We start from the raw sequence: 18,042 nt of genomic DNA on the forward strand, positions 1-18,042 counted from the left end.
ATGTGCCCGCCGTTTTACCGCACACTTTGACTTTGCCTCGCGGCGTATTTCACTTTAAGTGACCTATTTCACTTTAAGTGACCTGTAAAATCTGGCGAAAGGAAAAAAATAAAAAAGCAAGTGCAACAGATTCAAGAAATCAGGAATAAAACACCCCAAAGGCACATTTTAAAGGTATTTGCCTTCAGCACAAGCTGTTCAGTCCGCCCTCCTCCCCCCCACCATTGGACCAAAACTCTGTTTTATTTTGTGGCTTAATTCTTTAATTGACGAAACATGTTTCCGTTGGGAGCGCTGTTATTTCTGGCGCCTTTCTGTGGCACGTGGCCATTCCTCCTGCTGCGAAACAGGTGCTTCTTTCAGCGTTCAGGAGTTAACCAGGCAATTTGCGGCTGCAAAACGAATTCCTGTGAAAATGTGCGCGTTTCGGCGGGCAGGCGGCGCGGCCTCAGAGCGTGCCTAATCAGCAGAAATGACACTGAGATTGCCTTCAACGCACTGACTTCAGACAGTCGCTGCTGAGCGGCGCTGAATGTTACATTCTGTAATTAGAAATCTGTCATTATTCTTGCGGCCTTTTCATTTTCCCATAGTGCCTAGTTCTCTGTAAGAGACGAGCATTCAGCGCCTCTGAAGCTGGGCACACACACACACACACACACACACACACATCCTTGTACTACTATCTTTAAAAGGACTTTCATATACTGTACATAATGCCTTTTCCATCTCCTTACCTCACCCCTTAATCCTAACCTTAACCTTACCAATTCGAACCTCAACCCGTAACCAGGTCTTAACCCTTAAACAGTCCTTTGATGCTCTGATGATCACCAAAAATTTCCTTATTTGCCAAAATGTCCTCACTTTGCTAGTAGAATAAGTACTTTGATACTAAGTGTGTAGCAAGTACAAGTCGACACACTCACACACACACACACACAGCTAAAAGGATTCATCCTATAGACGCCGCGATGTCGATGTTGATTAAAATGTTGTGCAGCAAGGATATTGTGCTCAGCTACTGTTGTAATGATTGATCAGCATAGAAAGGAGGCAGCGAAGAACGGCTTCGTTACGCCTCAGAGGCGGCAGAGCTTTGTGACGGCAACTTCCAAAATCCCACATGACACTGAGCGTGACACTGTGAGCGAGCCGACGCAGCTTCTCCATCACATAAACCCACATTCCCAAATTTCAAACACAAAGTCTGTAGTCGCGAGGCGAGTTTGAGCTCAATCTGCAGAAATAATCCTGAAATAACTGGAGGCAGCTGCTCCGTGTTGTCACTGCGAGGACACTGTCAGTTATTTTTATCCATTTATTTGTCCTGTCGGGGAAGCGAAGCAGACGGAAATCAGGAACATTGATAAGCAATCAACATCAGATGGCTCTCATCAAAACCTGTCAGGACTTTCTTTTATGTCTGTCATCCGTGACAAAGTTAAAAGAAGAAAAATGACTCAAACATGAGCTAAAGTAACTTACTAGGAAATGTTTTCCCTCCCAGCAGCTAACGCTAACTCAGTCAAGACAACAATCACAAGACCTCGCAGCGTTTACGGGCAAGAAACTCCAATTCGGAAAGTGGGGAAAAACTTGGCGAGGCACTAATACAGTGTGTTATTGGGTGCGCTGCATTATTTGGGGAAAAAAATCACAACTCTTGTGGTTTTCTCAAAAAAGCTATTTTTTTTGGAAAGGGGGTTTTAGCCCACGATACAGTGGGAGCCTCCAGCTGTTTGTGGGCCATGTTATGTAGGAGGAAAAGGGGAGTAGGGCAAGGGAGAAGGACAGAACGGGGAGAAATACCCATTAGTCATGGGTATAGAGTAGTTTAACGTAATGTTGATGTGGGTGTTACATCAACCGCTTCTGCCGCCCTGGTTGGGCTCCAGCATAAACGCAAACAAGAGCAGATTGAAAACACTTCATGTCGTGTTGCTACTCTTCCCTGTCAAAGGTCTTGGAAGCATTTTACGCTGTTTTTGTTATCATTGAAGAGCCAATCACTGACCCAAAGTAGATAATGGTGAAGTTTTCACTTTCCTCTATGCGACAAAGACATCTCACGATCATTTTCAGTCCAAACATAATTTACAAAGAGGGAAAATAAAAGCCATCTATAATATAATCTTTTTGAAACAGAGGATCTACCACTGCAGCGGCCGCCCTCGAGCCAAGATTAAGCTTACAATCACAGCGTTACCAGCACCTTATCTAACAAACTATCTAAATGGGAGCAGTCTGAACGTGAAAGCGGGCAAAAGTGACGAGCTCCAGATCAAAGGGAAATCTTAAGTTTCCGCTCCAGACAAAAATCGGAAGCGCGGATATAAGGCAGCGCCGTTAGAAATGTGCACGCAGCGCGCTGCCAGTAACCGCTGCCCGTCGAGGAGATCCCCGGCCACCCCCGAGAGGCAGCTGCTGCATGGTCGCTGGCTTAAGCCTCCACTCCATGCATTTTTAATGAGGCCTCTCACTTTCTCCACAATCGGCACTACAGCACAACACGGCATCGACACAACCCAATGCTGCTGCGCGCGTGCACACGCAGCATCTACCAAGCGTTGAGCGCACGTGAATGAGACCATAATCAATGTCTGATGAACTGCAGGCAAATGTACATCAAAAAATTGCTTCTCACACTCTGCTGACTGATGTGTAAAGGATGCAGTGAAAGTTAGCTGTGCGCGTGCTGTGTGCACGTTAGCTGTGTGTGTGTGTGTGTGTGTGTGTGTGTGCACTGTGCAGGAGACGTGTTGGGTTACTGGCTTTGCAGGATATGTTGTATTGATTAGTTCTCTTTGATTATTGCCCTTCAATCTAAAGTTACCCCGAGACGACTTGCTCCCGCTTCACACGCATGCAAACTTTGTCTCCGCCATCAACAGCCGATGCATCGCGTCGCCTTCTTAAAGGTGAAATCACTGCGGCAATTCGCGGCATTGATTTTCATAATCCCTCGCCTCGCGTTTCGCAGTAATCCTTTTTCCGAAAAGTGACACGGAGAGATTGAGAGAGCGGCTGATGGAGTGCGAGCGTGGAGAAACAACTAAAAAGCTAAACTAAAACAGAAATGGGGGAGAAATGGGACAAAGAACTGTACGTGTTTGTGTCCAAATGATTAAAGCAAATACGCTCACGCCAAACAACTATGAGGACACAAACAAAGGCAGAAAAAATACATCACAGATTATTTACTGCTGTCAACAGTAGCTACACACGTCTGGCTGCTTTGCCTTGTTTTCTTTTGACAACAGGCTAAATTGTGGTTGTAATGCACCACCTTTTCCTTTTCATTGGTTTGATTGTAGATCTTCAGGCTTTAGAATCTGTAGGTCAGGGCGGAGGAAGTAAACTTGCTCAGGAACCTGGTAATTTGGATGAGAAAGCAGCTGAAGTGTTTGAGCTGGTGCTGTCTGCTTCCTAACGCTAATTCCCACGACACCAAAGGGTGCTATTGATGGGTTTGAAAGCATTCGTGGGTAATTACACTTTTTCCACCACAAATGGATCTAGATGGATTTTTGTGACGGATTTATTGACCTTGGAGCGGTAAATTGGTCTCTTTTGCCTCCTTCCTGCCTTCAGAATAGAGATAACAGGCAAGAGCGTTGGCGCAGGAATCTTTTTCTCACCAGGGTCAGATGGAGTGTAGATCTGGTAAAACCAATTAAAGTGCCCTATCATGGTTCTTGATTTTTTTTGGAGTGGACTGACAAGACTGACAAGAGCTGTCACGAACTTTTGTACATAGTCCCATTTCCTTCCAACAGCTTAGCCTCGAAGCGGCAGCTGTTGGAGAATTCAGACGCAAAAAATCAACACTTTGCACATTTGCTAGCCGTCTTTGTCAGATAAGCTTGACAAACGGTTGTGGATGTGGCATTAAACGCGGCGGCTTAAAAAGCAACCACATCTCCGAAACTCACCCTCAGTCGGTTTAGCGCATTAGCGACAAACAGCGCGCACCAAAGACCCTTAAATCAGAATAAGTCTGTATCTGCATGACGCTCCATAAAATCTTTAATGTATGCTGATAGTGCAGCCTCGATAGAAGCTGGTTCACGGGGTTGTTTCAGCTTGCAGGTAAAACAGAATCAGATATGGGTGAAACCACAAATCAGCACCTTGATATTTGTAGTGGCTCAGAAGTGTAACATATTTATCCTTCGGTATTGTTTATATGAAAATAAGAATAACGCTTCCCCGCAAACACCACCCGTTCCTGTCACCTGGTCATGATTACAGGGTTCCCTTTTCCAATCAATGTTTGATTAACTGACACTTTGTATGATTAAAATCAGCTGCTGTCTGATTGGAATAACCCTCCGTGTTAATGAAAATGAGCTGACTCCGATACAAAGGTTGACTGCTGTTTGATGAAAATTACCTGCTGTTAGGCTGCAATTACCTGTCTGATTATTCGCCAGGAATGTTCTTATCAAAACACCTGGAGGCTCCGCGGAGATTAACGAGTACTTGTGTCTTCCGTTCGGGCGCGACCGTACGGTTAAATATCCATTGTCTGCTTGTAGCAAACTGCTTTTTCAACAAGGCACAATATTGACTCAGGCTGGCTCCTGTTTTGTGTTGTGGAGGTAAATGTCCAATAGGAAGCAGTACACTGTGCAAATGCCCTTGTTCCAGTGATGCTGTGCATGCTCAAAGCTCCGTTTTCAGCTGTTTTCAGTCCGGCGCGCGCCCTCATCGACGATACGCTCTGCTGTTCTGACCTGGGGATTCAGAAATTGCCAATAAAGCCATTTTTATGTTTTAGCAGAATATAACAGCACATTTGTGAAAGTGGGCACCATCAGGAGGAGTGGAGCTGTTTGGTATTTGCAACCAGCCTCAGAATGCACCGTGAAACGGCTCCTTTGCATCACAGTTACTGCACGCGGGGGTACATTATCTCGCCATTACATCAGCCGTTTGATAGAGTCGCCCTCTCGGGGCCCTTCTAATTTCATGTCGTAAGCACTGCTTTCCTCTGGCTGATACCATCTGATGCGTGTTCCACTCCAAATTCAGGGATGCTGGTTCATTTAAGCCTCGCTTGTGCTGCAGAAAGCAAACACTGATGTGACTTCCTGGTTCTGCCAGTTGAGTCTAATTGGGCTCAAATGTTTACTATCTCTGACCCTGAGGAGGTTTTAGTGCTGTGTCCTTGCTGATGTATGAGAGGAGGTGAAGGCACATCACCAGCATCCGTCTCATCGGGGAGAAACGGCGACGTGTATGACCACTGTTATTGCTTCACTGAACTTGTTTTCCTTGTGTGAGTCATTTTTGGCGTCCTGTAACGATGGTAATTGGATTTCCAGAATAAGTGAAACACTCTTTTCTCTCTGCGCCCCGTTCCGGTAAATGAGGTTAAATGAAGTGGTCAGCCGTGCACTAAACCTCTGTAGGTGGTCGGCAGGGAGACGGCGCCTCGTGAAGAAGGAGTTCGACCGAGATTGTGTTCAAACGCGCAACAAAAATCACATATAGGGGGAATATATAGTGCCAGATATCTGACTGAATGGCTGAAGCTGCGAGGTCGAGTCGCTATTGATTCTTTCAGTAATAAAGAAAGAAATAACGAAATATTTCCCGATGAGACTCTCTGAGGAAAGTTGTGTTGTGACTGCTAAATATTGCACGTTTCATGCAATGGCCCTTAAACAAGACACCAGAAATAGGAAAGTAAAACAAGCAGGATAAAGTTAGTGAGGAAATGAAGGTTAGCTCAAGTTTAATGTTCGCATTGTTGCTGATTCTGCATGCAAACGCCGCAAAACCCGGCGATTTCGAAAATGAAGGTAAACATCCAAAATCCGTAGCATTTTTCCTCCTCAGCCGTATTAAAGATCAGTCACCTTAAACATGAAGGATCCATCTCCACCGGAGGAAAGAAAGGTGAAGAGTTCACTCACCAAACATCCTCCGCGTCCACATCGCACTCCGCCCCGAACTGACAAATATCACAGGTGGACGTTTCCTTCTGGCCGGTTTCAGCTGAGCCTTCTCCTCCTGCGAAGGACAGAAAGAGACGGTGAGAAAGGAGGCCTGGAACGCCGAAACACATCGGTACCATGTGGTATCGCAGGTGAATCCCAGAGGCAGCGGAGCTAAAAAATACACCTTTCCTCCACAATGCAGTCTTGAACAGAGGTTTGCAATCTTGCATGTGAATCTGAAAAGCCCACTGAAGTCGTCTCCTCCAGCCTTCCCGTATCCCGAGGCCTCTCCTATTGCGTGCCTGATTTCACCCATCATTCCCAGTATCCACATTGATCTCTATGGATTCCGTCTTTTATTCCGTGCTGCTGGTTTTCTTGCACTGGGTTTTGGAGGTACTTGGCGGTACCGGAGTCAGCCTTATGGCGGCTTAGGGACCCCGTGGGTGCATATCACACTTCGTGAGCAGCTGAGGGGAGACGAAATAACCGGGGGAAAAAAAAAAAAGCAATCTGGTCAATCTCAAATTGCATTCTACTACCACAGAGGAATCCTGTCTCAGCGAGATTCGCTATTCTTTGCTTCCCCCTCGGCCCATTTCTCCATTAAAAATGCTCTATTTTTAAAATTCCCAGCACCCTGGAGGACAACGTTGGAAAGGAAGACGAAGAGGTGGAACTTGGCATCATTTCCCTGCTGTCATATCTTTAATCTCCCCAACACACATATGCACGGGCACCTACACTGCTGCTAGCACGAGCTGCTCCGGAGCCTTGCCTTTCATTTTCCCCTCAGAATCTCTTGTTATTTCTCCTGATCCCCGGTGACACCGTGGGTGACTTGGAAAGCACTCCGGTGGAGAGCTTTAACCTAATTTTCCACTGCAAAGCGCAAGTTGGATTTGACTCTTTTAAGGTCAAAGTCAGTTAACTTCGCTGCGTCGTCTCCTGCCGTTGAATCCAGTCAGCGTTTCACTCGCCTCCTTCGCGACTTTCAGCCGGGATTTTTCTGGTTGCTAGGTGAGATTAACCCCACTGTCTCCCGTGTCTGTGATTCACAATGCAGCTCACAACAGGGGGAGAAAAAAAAAGGTCCATTTGCTAAGGATGTCACGCTGTCGGGGTTGAGTCCGTGGAGGCGGCAGAGGGCGGCTCTGAATGCTCAGCATTGGCTGTCGGCTGGTGTGATATACGTTCTGCACCCATAGCTCTGGCTCAGCTCAGCATCAGGTCATTTACCCTGACATGGCAACAAGGTGTGAAACTGCGCTGGCTTGTCGCCCACCAGAGCAGCTTTAATACCTCCTCCGCTCAGCAAACGGCCTTTCTGCAAAAGTACTGCTGCTGAATTTAACAGTGTATTAAAGGCACAGCCAGATTCAGTATTTCTCCAATGGCAGTCACCTGCGATACCAGCAGCGCCTGTCACAAATTCATTTTTCTATTTTGGGTACTCTTCCACCCCCTCTTGATCTCTGTCTTCCCACACGTCCACTTATCTTCTGTCCGGTAGCATTAGCATCCACCAAATTGTAGCTAGCGAGGCTAGCGAGTTTGCGTCCATCCAGCAGACAACAGCTACTGGCTAATCAAGTCTAGTTTAAATTTACATCTGCATATTGTGGACACGTACACCAAGGTCAAGAAGTAACCTGACTTCATCACTTTAGTCTCCTGCACGGCGCAAACTCCCAAAACTGCACATGCTACACATCATTACGCCCCGTAACCTGACAGAAGGTTTTTATTAGCCCCAACCTGTCCCAGTAAAAGTGGAGCTCTTTATTCCTGCATGCGAGGCGTTGTGTTACAAATTTCTTGTCCTAATTTAGTGAATTTATTTCCCTCAGAGCTGCAATACACGAGACACAGAGGACAAATACATCCTTCTCTTTGACCAGCGGACTCGACTCGACTCGAAGTCTGTTTTTTTCATCACGCAAATGTGCTCAACGCTTGCTTGCCTCAATGGCGTTTCTTATCTCAGGCATGTTGTTGCTGTCAGGTGTTCATGACAGATCAATTATGCAGTCTTGGCTTCCTTATGTTTCAGCCTCCTATATTTGGCAGTGTTGGGAGTGGAATCGCATCAGCCACTTGTGCCACTGGTGAGTGCTTGACATGGTTGTAAATTACCTTATTTCAACATTGTGACAGATACTTTTGCTGGAGTTTCCCTCCAGCTGCTCCGTAGCGCTGTCACATGACCAGCCGCATAAAGAGGGGGGTAGGAAGGGAGGCGCATAAACGCCCAGGCACTTAGAGGTTTGTGCATACATGCATGACGCTAATTCCAAACTTGTCTACTTTTTCTTCCCATCACTGTTCAGCTAACACACACACACACACACAAACAGTTTCCACTGGGGAGAGGCGAGTGTTTGCTGCTCCTCAAATCCCCTATCGAGTGTCCTGTAGCGCTAACACAACATCTCCCCTGCTTCTGTGTCTGCTAATCCCCCAGAATCAGCAGACACGACTGGGTAATGACTGAAATGATTAGCCCTCTAGCACCCCCACCCCACCCCAAAAGCACCCAAACACCATCCAGATCACCGAGTATCGATCGGCGTGTCGACCAGACTGCTCGACTGCCCCCAATTTCATCTCTGCCTCACCTTCATTTCTCCCAAATCCTTCTGTTTTTCCCCCTCCTTCTTTTGGTTTCACTGACGCTTCAGGTGAGAAGGTCAGACTGGCTACAAACACATCATCGGTATTTGGAGAGTTTGGGGCAAGAGTCAAGATTCAGACATAGAGATGATTCATCACAGCATTCAGGAATCAATGCGTGTGTAAAAATACTAAACCTATGTTTAACCATACTGAGTCTGCACGTGACGACGTTCGCGCAAACGATGCGACTAGGAGCTGCGTGGTCTGTCTCGGGGTGGGCAAATCCAGTCCTCGAGGGCCAGATTCAAGCCAGAGTTTCTATCCTACAGGTAGACAACACTTTCACCTGGGGTTCCACTTACCTTGGTGAAAGCGGTTCCTGCCTGGTAGGATGCAAATCCCGGCTTGAATCCAACCCTTGAGGAATGGATTTGCCCTCCACTGATGAGCAAGTCCAATCCACGAAGGCTGGATTCCAGCCAGGTTTTGCATCCTACCAGGGAGAAACCGCTTTCGCCAAGTGAGACGGAACCCCAGGTGTTGTCTACCTGTAGGATAGAAACCCCGGTGCGGATCTGGCCTTCGAGGACCAGACTTGCCCACCCCTGGCGTAGAGGGTGGAGATCACGGAATAGCACCGTCTTACTCCTCAAACACCACGCTGTAACCACACCTCTGCTATTGGATCAGAGACAATGAAAGCGGCACCAGCATCTACCTGCTGCCGAACACCTGAGAAGGTGGAGCCGAGAGCCGAGCCAGATCAGAACCACCTTGCTGTGAGGCACCTGTGCTATCCACTGCTCCATAGTGCTGCACCTGCCTGGTGCTAAGATGAACAACACACAGATCAGCTCCCCTCTCAGGGAGGAGACCTGAACTCCTTCTGTTGGAGGAACCTTCAACGGATAGATGGGACGGTTCAGGCATCACCGACTGCAGATCCATCAAATAGAAATAAAGGCTAAGGTACTTGTATGGGGATTAATTAATGAGTGCATCACGATGCGGTGCGTGCGGGAGAGACAGGAGGGAGACGCTGAGCAGGCGTCTGGGAAGAGCGGCTTTGTCGGAGTCGGTGCAGAAACACACAAACGCGACGACCAACACCCGAGCAAACACAGCACAGTCGGAGATCTGCCGCCGTCGCGCTGATGATGGATGAAGCCCACACACCCTGGAAACAGAGCAGGACCACCATGACCTTGGTCGCAAACGCTCGCAACGCGGAGGAGAGGGGAATGGGAGTGTGTGTTTGCTGAAACACACTCAGGCAGAATGCGAATGACTTACTATTGTTGGCGAATCCCCTTTGAAGAGGATCAGATTAGGCTCAGAACGAACGTTTAAAACCACAGTTTTCAGTCATCATTGTCTGGATTGTTTGGTCTCATCCCCGGTGCATCAGATATCAGGGATTTGTCACGGCCATGTGTCGCTGTCCCTGTATTCTGGGATGCCAGCTATCATTACGACTGTCACGTTCTCTTCAGATATTTGACTGCCTCTTTTTTTTTTTTGCCAGTGTTTGAATCATTTTTGCTGTGGTGTGTTTAAACAAAGCCTTTCCTTTTCAGCGGGTTCTCGACCCGGACCAAAGGATATCCAGCAGCGCCACATTCAGAACCGGTCTGTGGTGGAAGGCAATGGTTGGCTGACTTTAATCAAAAGACAAGGACGGACTGGAGATGATGCTACACCGCTAAAATAGCTTTACCTTCCATCCTGTAGAGGTGATGCTATCCATTCTCCAAAAAGATATTATGAAAAGAAATATTACCAGTCTTGCCAATGGTCCAGATAATGGAAACAGCATTTCGTTTTATTCTTTTTTTTCTGAACTTTGAGTCTTTTTCCTGAGCTAAATTCTGACTGATGAACAATGGAAAACAAGCTGAAAGATCTTGACATTAGCTGATGTGACCCTTCCCTCTCTGTTGTTTACAACTACTGGAAAAAGTCACTCGACCCTGAACAAACGCTGATTGCAGCCTTTCCAAATGAAAACAACGACCAGATGTTAGAGCGTGCGGAGAGTGTTTGTAAGTCTAAGTGGCTGTTTTTGAGCGTGTTTAAGGACTCACAGGCTGCAGCAAAACCAAATTATGGCCAGGGGCAGCTCCGATAAATCTTCCAGCGAGCTGTTGCCTTCCTGCCGACGGACACGTGATCCGTGAAAGGTGATACGGGAAGTAAACATGAGCCAAATAGCTGATAATGGGAAGGGGATGATGATAATCTATAAAGTGACAGCGCATCTGCATCGAGCAACGGGCGCACTTTAAAATCTTCTGGACCTTCACTCGTGAGGCGAGCTCCATTAAGAGAGGTCCGAGCTGACAATTAAACTATTAAACCCATCAATCAGAATGACATTATCAACCGGCTGCGGCCTCCGCTGACTGATTCGACAGGCTGAGCTGGGTCGAAGAACAGAAGCCAGCCAAATAATCCATAAACATAATGGACATCAATATTGAATAGATGACAGATGGGCTGACCTACAGAGGCCAGGATTCAATTTCTACTCTTTATTTCATTTTTTTTCCATCCTGGAGGAGACTGTATTGCTTTCACAAAGTCATTTGTCAGCCTTTAAGCCGGTGAGAAGAAGCCAAGCTTCTCAAAAAGGGAGCCGAGGGCGGTTGTTTCAGCGAAGCAAATGACAAAATGAATCAAGCACGCTGAAATAATAGCTGTGATATGAATAACGACGCTATCATGATGCTCTGTAGGCATTGTCATGGAAACCAAATACTCTCCGCCCATCACACCTCCTGCCTTTTTGCAACTGAAGCCAACTTAAAGGGGATGTCTCAGTATCATTTAGAGATAATTGAGCCGACCGACGCCGAGTGCGTTACCCCAAAAACCAAACCCTTTTTGATCCATCCAAATTAAAGATGATGGGTTTCCTGAGAGGACTGAGGTGTATTTTCATTTTTCAAATGTATATTTGATTGATTTTGTCTGAAATTTGCTCTTTTGGTGTGGACGGAGACCCTAAATCGCAGCAATCTGTTGGATGGATCAGGGTTTCTTATTAAAGCACATAAAAATAAAGTTTTTCTTGCTGGATTTAAGTCAATATTTTGGTCCCGACTCTGGGAAATTTCATTGTTTTATTCAGCTTTTGTTTTCTCTGTGCGTCACAAACAAGGTAGCCGGGGCAGAGACTTTGCAGCTCTTAGCAAATCCGTGGCCAAGGTCCACAGCCGGGTCGGAACCTTTTCTGAATGGATTAAAAGGAGAATTATGGCTTTAAAAGTTCATCTTCCCGGGGTTTGAGAGGATTAGACCGTACATTCATTCGCGCCTGAAAGGTTCACTGACTTTCTTTCAATCCTGTCACCTATCTGCAGCTAGACGGAGCTTTGGAAAAGTGCATTTGAGATGTTTAATAAACTTTGAAAGTTGTGGCCTGCCTCCACTTGATAAAAAAGGGTGGGAGCAGAAAGTTAGTTTTGATTAGATTTTCAAAGAATTTGAAATGATGCTGGCTGTTTTGATGCCATAGCAACAAGAGGGGAGCGTTTCATTTGGGACGTTGTTTGTGCTTTATCACATGGTTTATAAGTCAACATTAAAAAAAACCTTGTATAATGGGTTCTATTGCATTAAAGTCTGCACAGTTGTGATCTGAGCTCACATCTTTTCATCATTATTTTAGACGTCTCATTGTTGTCACCCTGCACAGTAACTCTAAATTGTTCTTTCCGTTTAACAAGTCAACTTTATTGGACACTGAATTAATTCATCTTAGTTCCCAGAAGCCGCCAGACTTCTCTAACCTTGATGTATTTATGCTCCAAATCCCAGACTGGAGAAAATACAGAAACAGTGCGGCTGTTTCTCAAAAACTGTCCATTAAAGAATATCCTATCACGTCGAGGACGTGGCTGAGATGCATCCTGACTATCTTTCTTCATCTAATTCTTTTCATTACTATCAAATCCGACCACAAACGCCACCTTAAACATGGATTACTGTCACCATTATAATGTACGTTTTAAAGAAATGTAGCCTGGAACAGATGGAAGCCGATGAGCCTCAGCTGACTTGTTATATTTCGGATGCTAAAGGGGTTTTTACTTGTCTTGACTGCTGAATCAACATCAGTCTTGCGTACATTTCCATGTAAACGCTGCAGTATGTCTGTGCACAGCAGGCCTACAAAATCCTTAAAGCAATTTATGGTTTCTGTATCAGTTGGATCTGGTGATGCGGCTGAAATATGTAAATATCACTTTGCGTGTGCCAGAGTCCCTGCAGCAGATTACTGTTTAATGAAAGACTTTAAGAGCACTTTAGTGATTGCGGGCATTTCGAAGCCTGTCGTCAGAGACGAAAAAATAAAATAAAAAGGTCCCAACATCTGCTCGTTAAAAAATTAAAGCAGGCTCCTCCGTCCCCAAAATGCCTTTGTTGCCGGCTCTGCATTGCGCCGGATCGGACTTGAGCCTAATCTCGTAGCTCACATTTCGCCCACGTGGGACGACGTATTAGGATTTTACATCAGGCTGATATCAGAAGCAGCTGGAAATAACAGACGCTGCAGAAAGTTGCTGCTAAAAAGCTTCGACGCTCACGTCAGGCTCCCTGAGCCAGGCTGTGATTTCGAGAGCTCCGTTTTCATTACGCTCCTTATTGCTCAGAGCCATTCAGAACGACTTCCATTACATAAAGTATTTGTTTTTCAGAATACTCCAGGAAACCTTATGCAAAACACTTACTTTCAGGCTGCAGGGGAGAAGGCTTCTAGAGTATTAGGCAGCAGAGCTGCAGTTTTACTCAGAAATTGTAAAAAGGGATGATTTAAATCATCTGTTACTATGGTAATACAACGCTAAGGCTCTGCTGTAAAGAAATATTTCAGCTTCTTGTGCAAAGGAAAAAGCTCAGTCTTCCTGAGCAAAAGGAGTTCCTTTGACAAAGCAACAGGGACGTCTGGGGAGATATCAGGTTTTTGTATCTTCGGGTTTGACGCAAAGCAGATTTCCATGATGAAACCTCGTCTGAAAATCTATGCTGCCGTGAAAGCACAAATCGAGTTAATCACCTGACACGTACGGAGTCCGGGGCTGCGCGGCCTGAAACATTACAGACATTTCAATTCTGTCCTCTGCAATGAGCATCAACACAGGCGGAGAGGTAATCAGTTTCAGTATAATTGCCCAAAAATGAGCTTCCTGGCTGCAATCATTCCACATGGGAGTCAAAGTAAGCATTCGCGCTGACAACACTGGAGACTGTTTACTCTCGCAAGATGAACGTTTATTACAATTGATTTCTGTTGTTTGCAGACGTGCCATATTTATACACTTTAATGATGTGAATTCATCACAGTTTATCACGACAGTTTCTAACCAAGCGGTCCTGCAAAAACCCCAGAAGTTGTGTCTCCAGCAACAGTGAAGTGATGGAATATTCCACTTCTTTCAAAAATGAAGCACTAATTAAGCGTTTGAACATTGTTTGGAACGTTCTGTAGACGTGAAAATGTAAACGTTCAGCAGTGCAGTCAAAAACGAGTCCTCGAACAAATTTCAGAGGGGGATGTTGTCTAAAAAAGGGCAAATTTCTGAACTTAGTGATAATAAATAACTGTTGACTCTCTTCCAATACTACATCTAATACCCCGCCTACGAAGAACTTTTTGAATATGTGACTCTCACCCAGCTTTACTTCACATCAGAAAGCACAGTTTTATTAAAAATGAGGTGCGTATTCCAGTATAACTCCTATGTCCTTGGGCAACTTCAAATTTTAGTGATTACTGCTCCCTGACGCCCTCGTTGTCCCAATCACCTGCTCGGAAAATCTTTAGAAATGTCATCTTCTTGCCCCCAGCAAATCTGCCCCATCTCTGTCAGCGTGGGAGCCTCACAGAGCCACGTCTAATCTCAGCGCTGAGCCCACAGGGGCAAATCGCACATGTTGGAATGCTGGAGAGAAGACGTGGACAGCCGGGCGGCTCAAGACGGTGGCAGGTTTTGCTCTGGGGAGTGAGGGAGGAAGAGGGAAAAACCACAAGCTAATGGCTAATCCTGTGTGCACAAGATCACCAGAGAGGATTGGCCTGGGCTAAAGAGAGAGCGACAGGGGATAGAGGATTGGGGATCAGACCAGACGAGAGCAAAGGAACTGCTGAAATGGGATACAGAGTAAAGCCGTAGCAGGGTGTGGGAAGAGAGCTGAGTGAGGGCGGAGAAGGAACCACGAGAGGTTGGTGGTCACCGTCTGAAGGAAAGAGATTATTGGCCTGACTGATTACTGGATCTGACATTATCGGTAAATGCGATTTATTTTCCAATCTTAATGGTGATAAAACACATTTGTGTCTTTCAGTGATACTTTTTTACTTCCCTTTCATCAGCATGATGCAAAACGCCTCATTACAGCAGCTCCAGCTGAGCTGTTCCTCTAAAATGCCAGATTGAAGTCCTTTTCCCAGTATACCAGCGCCCGCACGCGTCTTCCATGACAGGGAGGAATAAACAAATGAGCTGTGATGCGGCATAAAGCACCACTGTTTCCTCCATTTTGTTTGGTCCTCTCCTCTTTAGTTCCTCTAGAGGAACCAGGACCCCGAGAGGTCTTCAGCTCCAGTTATTTCCTGTTCCACCGATACACAGGAGCTAGTTTTCTTCACAGGACTTTGTTGATTCGAGTTATGTTCACTAATCGATCGTGTGGAAACTGCATTGACGGCAGCATTTGCAGAGTTGGGAAAACACACACACACACACACACACACACACACACACACACACACACACACACACAGCAACATTTCTAACTATGAGAAACTCAGACTGTGAAGTTTACTGCTGTAGAATATTAGTTCATGCACGGCAACCTCAAAGGAACCGGAGATTCGTGTTAATTCAAATCCAACTGATTTTACATCTCTGAATCTCTTTAAACCTCAGCAAGAAAAAAATAAATAAAAAAATCTTCAGCTGCCTTCAGTTGATCGTGCAGCACTTTCTCCAGTGGAAGAAATTTCAGAGGGTGAATAAACAAGCCCGCCGTTAGCTCCTTTCGCACCAGTGCGCGCGTTCGCTCCTCTGTACGACTCTGCCTTCTTGAAATGTAAACAAACTGCCAGCCTCATCGGGCGTTCCCAGAGCAGAAACTAGAAGTTCAACTCTGAGAGCACAAAGCCTTTAGAGCGCCCCCACCCCACCGACACAAACTAAGCATCATGGGGGATTTGCACGATCCTCCGGAGATGAGGGTTGGAGCCCACAAATAAACAGCCTTCAGATGTTTACACATGGAGCGCAACACTCCCTCCAGAGAGGCAGACGGAAACTCATTTGCACTGTCAATGAGAAGAATCAGAAGTCTCCGCGTTTGCTTTATGGTGATTCCGTCTGTATTTAGGTGAAGAGGGAAATATCACGGATACAAAGAGAAAGCAAAACACTCCATAGAAGCAAAACATGGTGGAAATGTTGCATCTGGGATCCCGGCCCATAAAGGCCGCTTTAAGGGATCTCTCCAAGGTTCCCTGCTCTCTCCCAGTCCTCATCACAGGAACACCCTCCTGTTTGGGACCAGGGCCCTCAGGTTTGCTGAAGCCGCCACTCCAGGTCCAAATGCTGCAGCTCCGTTCTTTATGGAGGATCGACTATTTTTATTGGCTAAAGGACACGTGGAACCTAGAACCTGATCAAGGAACCAATCTAAATGATGTCATTCCACCACAGAAGGATTGAATGAACAAATAAATACAGAGTCGAATCCTTGTACATTTTCTTCTTAATATTATTAATCATACAGTGGGAGAATGAACCAACTGCTTGAGAGGCCAACATGTCCAAACGACTCCTAAATGTTTCCACGCGTACAATCAGTATGTCTGAAAGATTCATCCGTGGCAGCCCCCTGTACTATCAGCACTGCCTGTCCGATTCATGTTCTATTTTTGGAGTTTGCCCTGTCTTCCCTTCGTTCTCTCCCTTCTCGGGAACCAGATTTATTCCTGTTCAGTTGTTCTTATTTTGCTGCGGTTTTAGAATTCTTGTGTTCTCTTCTGCGGCTCGGTCAGCTGTGATTATTTGGCCTCCCGTCTCCTCCTGGCGCCTCTGCCACGTTCTGTTTATGGCGCGCGTTTCTCTGCGTTCCTCTGGGGTTTTTGGTGTTTTTTCTGAATTTTTGGAATTCCATCTTCTCCACCTCATCTGCAAAAGAACTGAGAAACACGGCAAGAAAGGATGCACGTGTTTAAAGTGCACGTGGCTGTATTTGCATTGTGACTCCCAGGCTTACTGCAGGTCGGCCTGTGCCCTTGTCATAATTCCTTAATATCGGTTTTCATTTCTTTATAATCGAGCAAATATTCCTTCTTCACCACAATGGTTATATCGTGAGCCGGCGTGCACACAGAAGGCGGAGATGATGAGTTCCTGAGACGTGATGGATCCTCATATTTGTTTTATTATCCACTCCATGTTGCAACAGTACAAGAAGCTGCTGCTGTCTGAGCGCAGTGCATTTTCACTTAAGTCAGATATGAAGATCAACATCTGCTGACTGTTAGTTTTCAATCTGGAGTCGTTTCCCTGCCTCTCCCACGCTCACACTTCAATTCCTCCGTGAAGGAGACACCTTATTCCCTATTCCCTCCCCTAATACTGGTGAAATCCTGCTATTACAGAAAAAAAATCCCCCCATCTCTCCATCCTCGATATCTGCCCATTGCTCCATTTCCCGATACGGCACAATTTTAGCCCTCTGCTATCGCTCGTTCCCATTCTATTATTTTCAGGATAACCAAAAATATATGACAATAAACCCTGAGAGCGAGGGCTGGCCCACAGGTGACCCCCGTTTTTCTCATCAACCTCTGTCCTACTTCTCAGCCCCCTCGCCACTGATTGATCTGACGCATGCCTTCCACGTGGCAGACGTGGCGAGGACCTCGCCACTACCTCCGCCCGCCCCAGCTCATCTCATTTAGGGCTCCAGCTGAACACACGCAGGCAAAAGGAATTTGAATAATAATTTCAGACCGGAGTGATTGGATACAATCCCGGGGAGAGGTGATGGAAATGCAAAAGCAGCAGAGGTGAGAGATGAAAAGTATGCATCAAGGGATATAAAGACTTGGCTTCTATCTCATTTGCACATCCCACCCCTCCTGATATTGCACAACCCCCGCGCCAAAGTAAAGTCTGGATAACGGAGACTTTCCGGAGTCGAGTGCGTTCCTTCTGCTGTTCGTCAGACGTGCTGTTGTACGCTTCTGTCAATGCAGCTTATGCAGAAGAGCAAACCTCTCACTTTCATTAGCATGAATGCGAGGCGTTCTCAACGGGATCTCAACGGTTTTGAATTTAACTTGAACGTCTACTGACATGGAACCACTTTTTCCAGGCTCCCGCAGCCATAACTAAACTTGAGCGGCTGTACCTGAAGGTTACACAATCATTACCAGTGGGAATCCTGCGGAATGTTATTATAGAATGAA

The 18,042-nt window shown here is 46.1% G+C and overlaps 1 protein-coding gene across 3 annotated transcripts in view; it reads right to left on the minus strand.

Moving 5' to 3' along the window:
* tmeff2a (transmembrane protein with EGF-like and two follistatin-like domains 2a) overlaps positions 1-18,042 on the minus strand; it is a 64,439-nt gene that overhangs the window by 7,497 nt on the left and 38,900 nt on the right. For all 3 annotated transcript variants that reach the window (XM_057039907.1, XM_057039902.1, XM_057039916.1), the window contains exon 5: positions 5,925-6,021. In XM_057039907.1, the coding sequence (XP_056895887.1) occupies positions 5,925-6,021 (97 nt within the window). The remainder of the gene's footprint in view (positions 1-5,924; positions 6,022-18,042) is intronic.

The sequence above is a fragment of the Takifugu flavidus genome, chromosome 1, assembly GCF_003711565.1.
Source record: "Takifugu flavidus isolate HTHZ2018 chromosome 1, ASM371156v2, whole genome shotgun sequence".
NCBI lineage: Eukaryota > Metazoa > Chordata > Actinopteri > Tetraodontiformes > Tetraodontidae > Takifugu > Takifugu flavidus.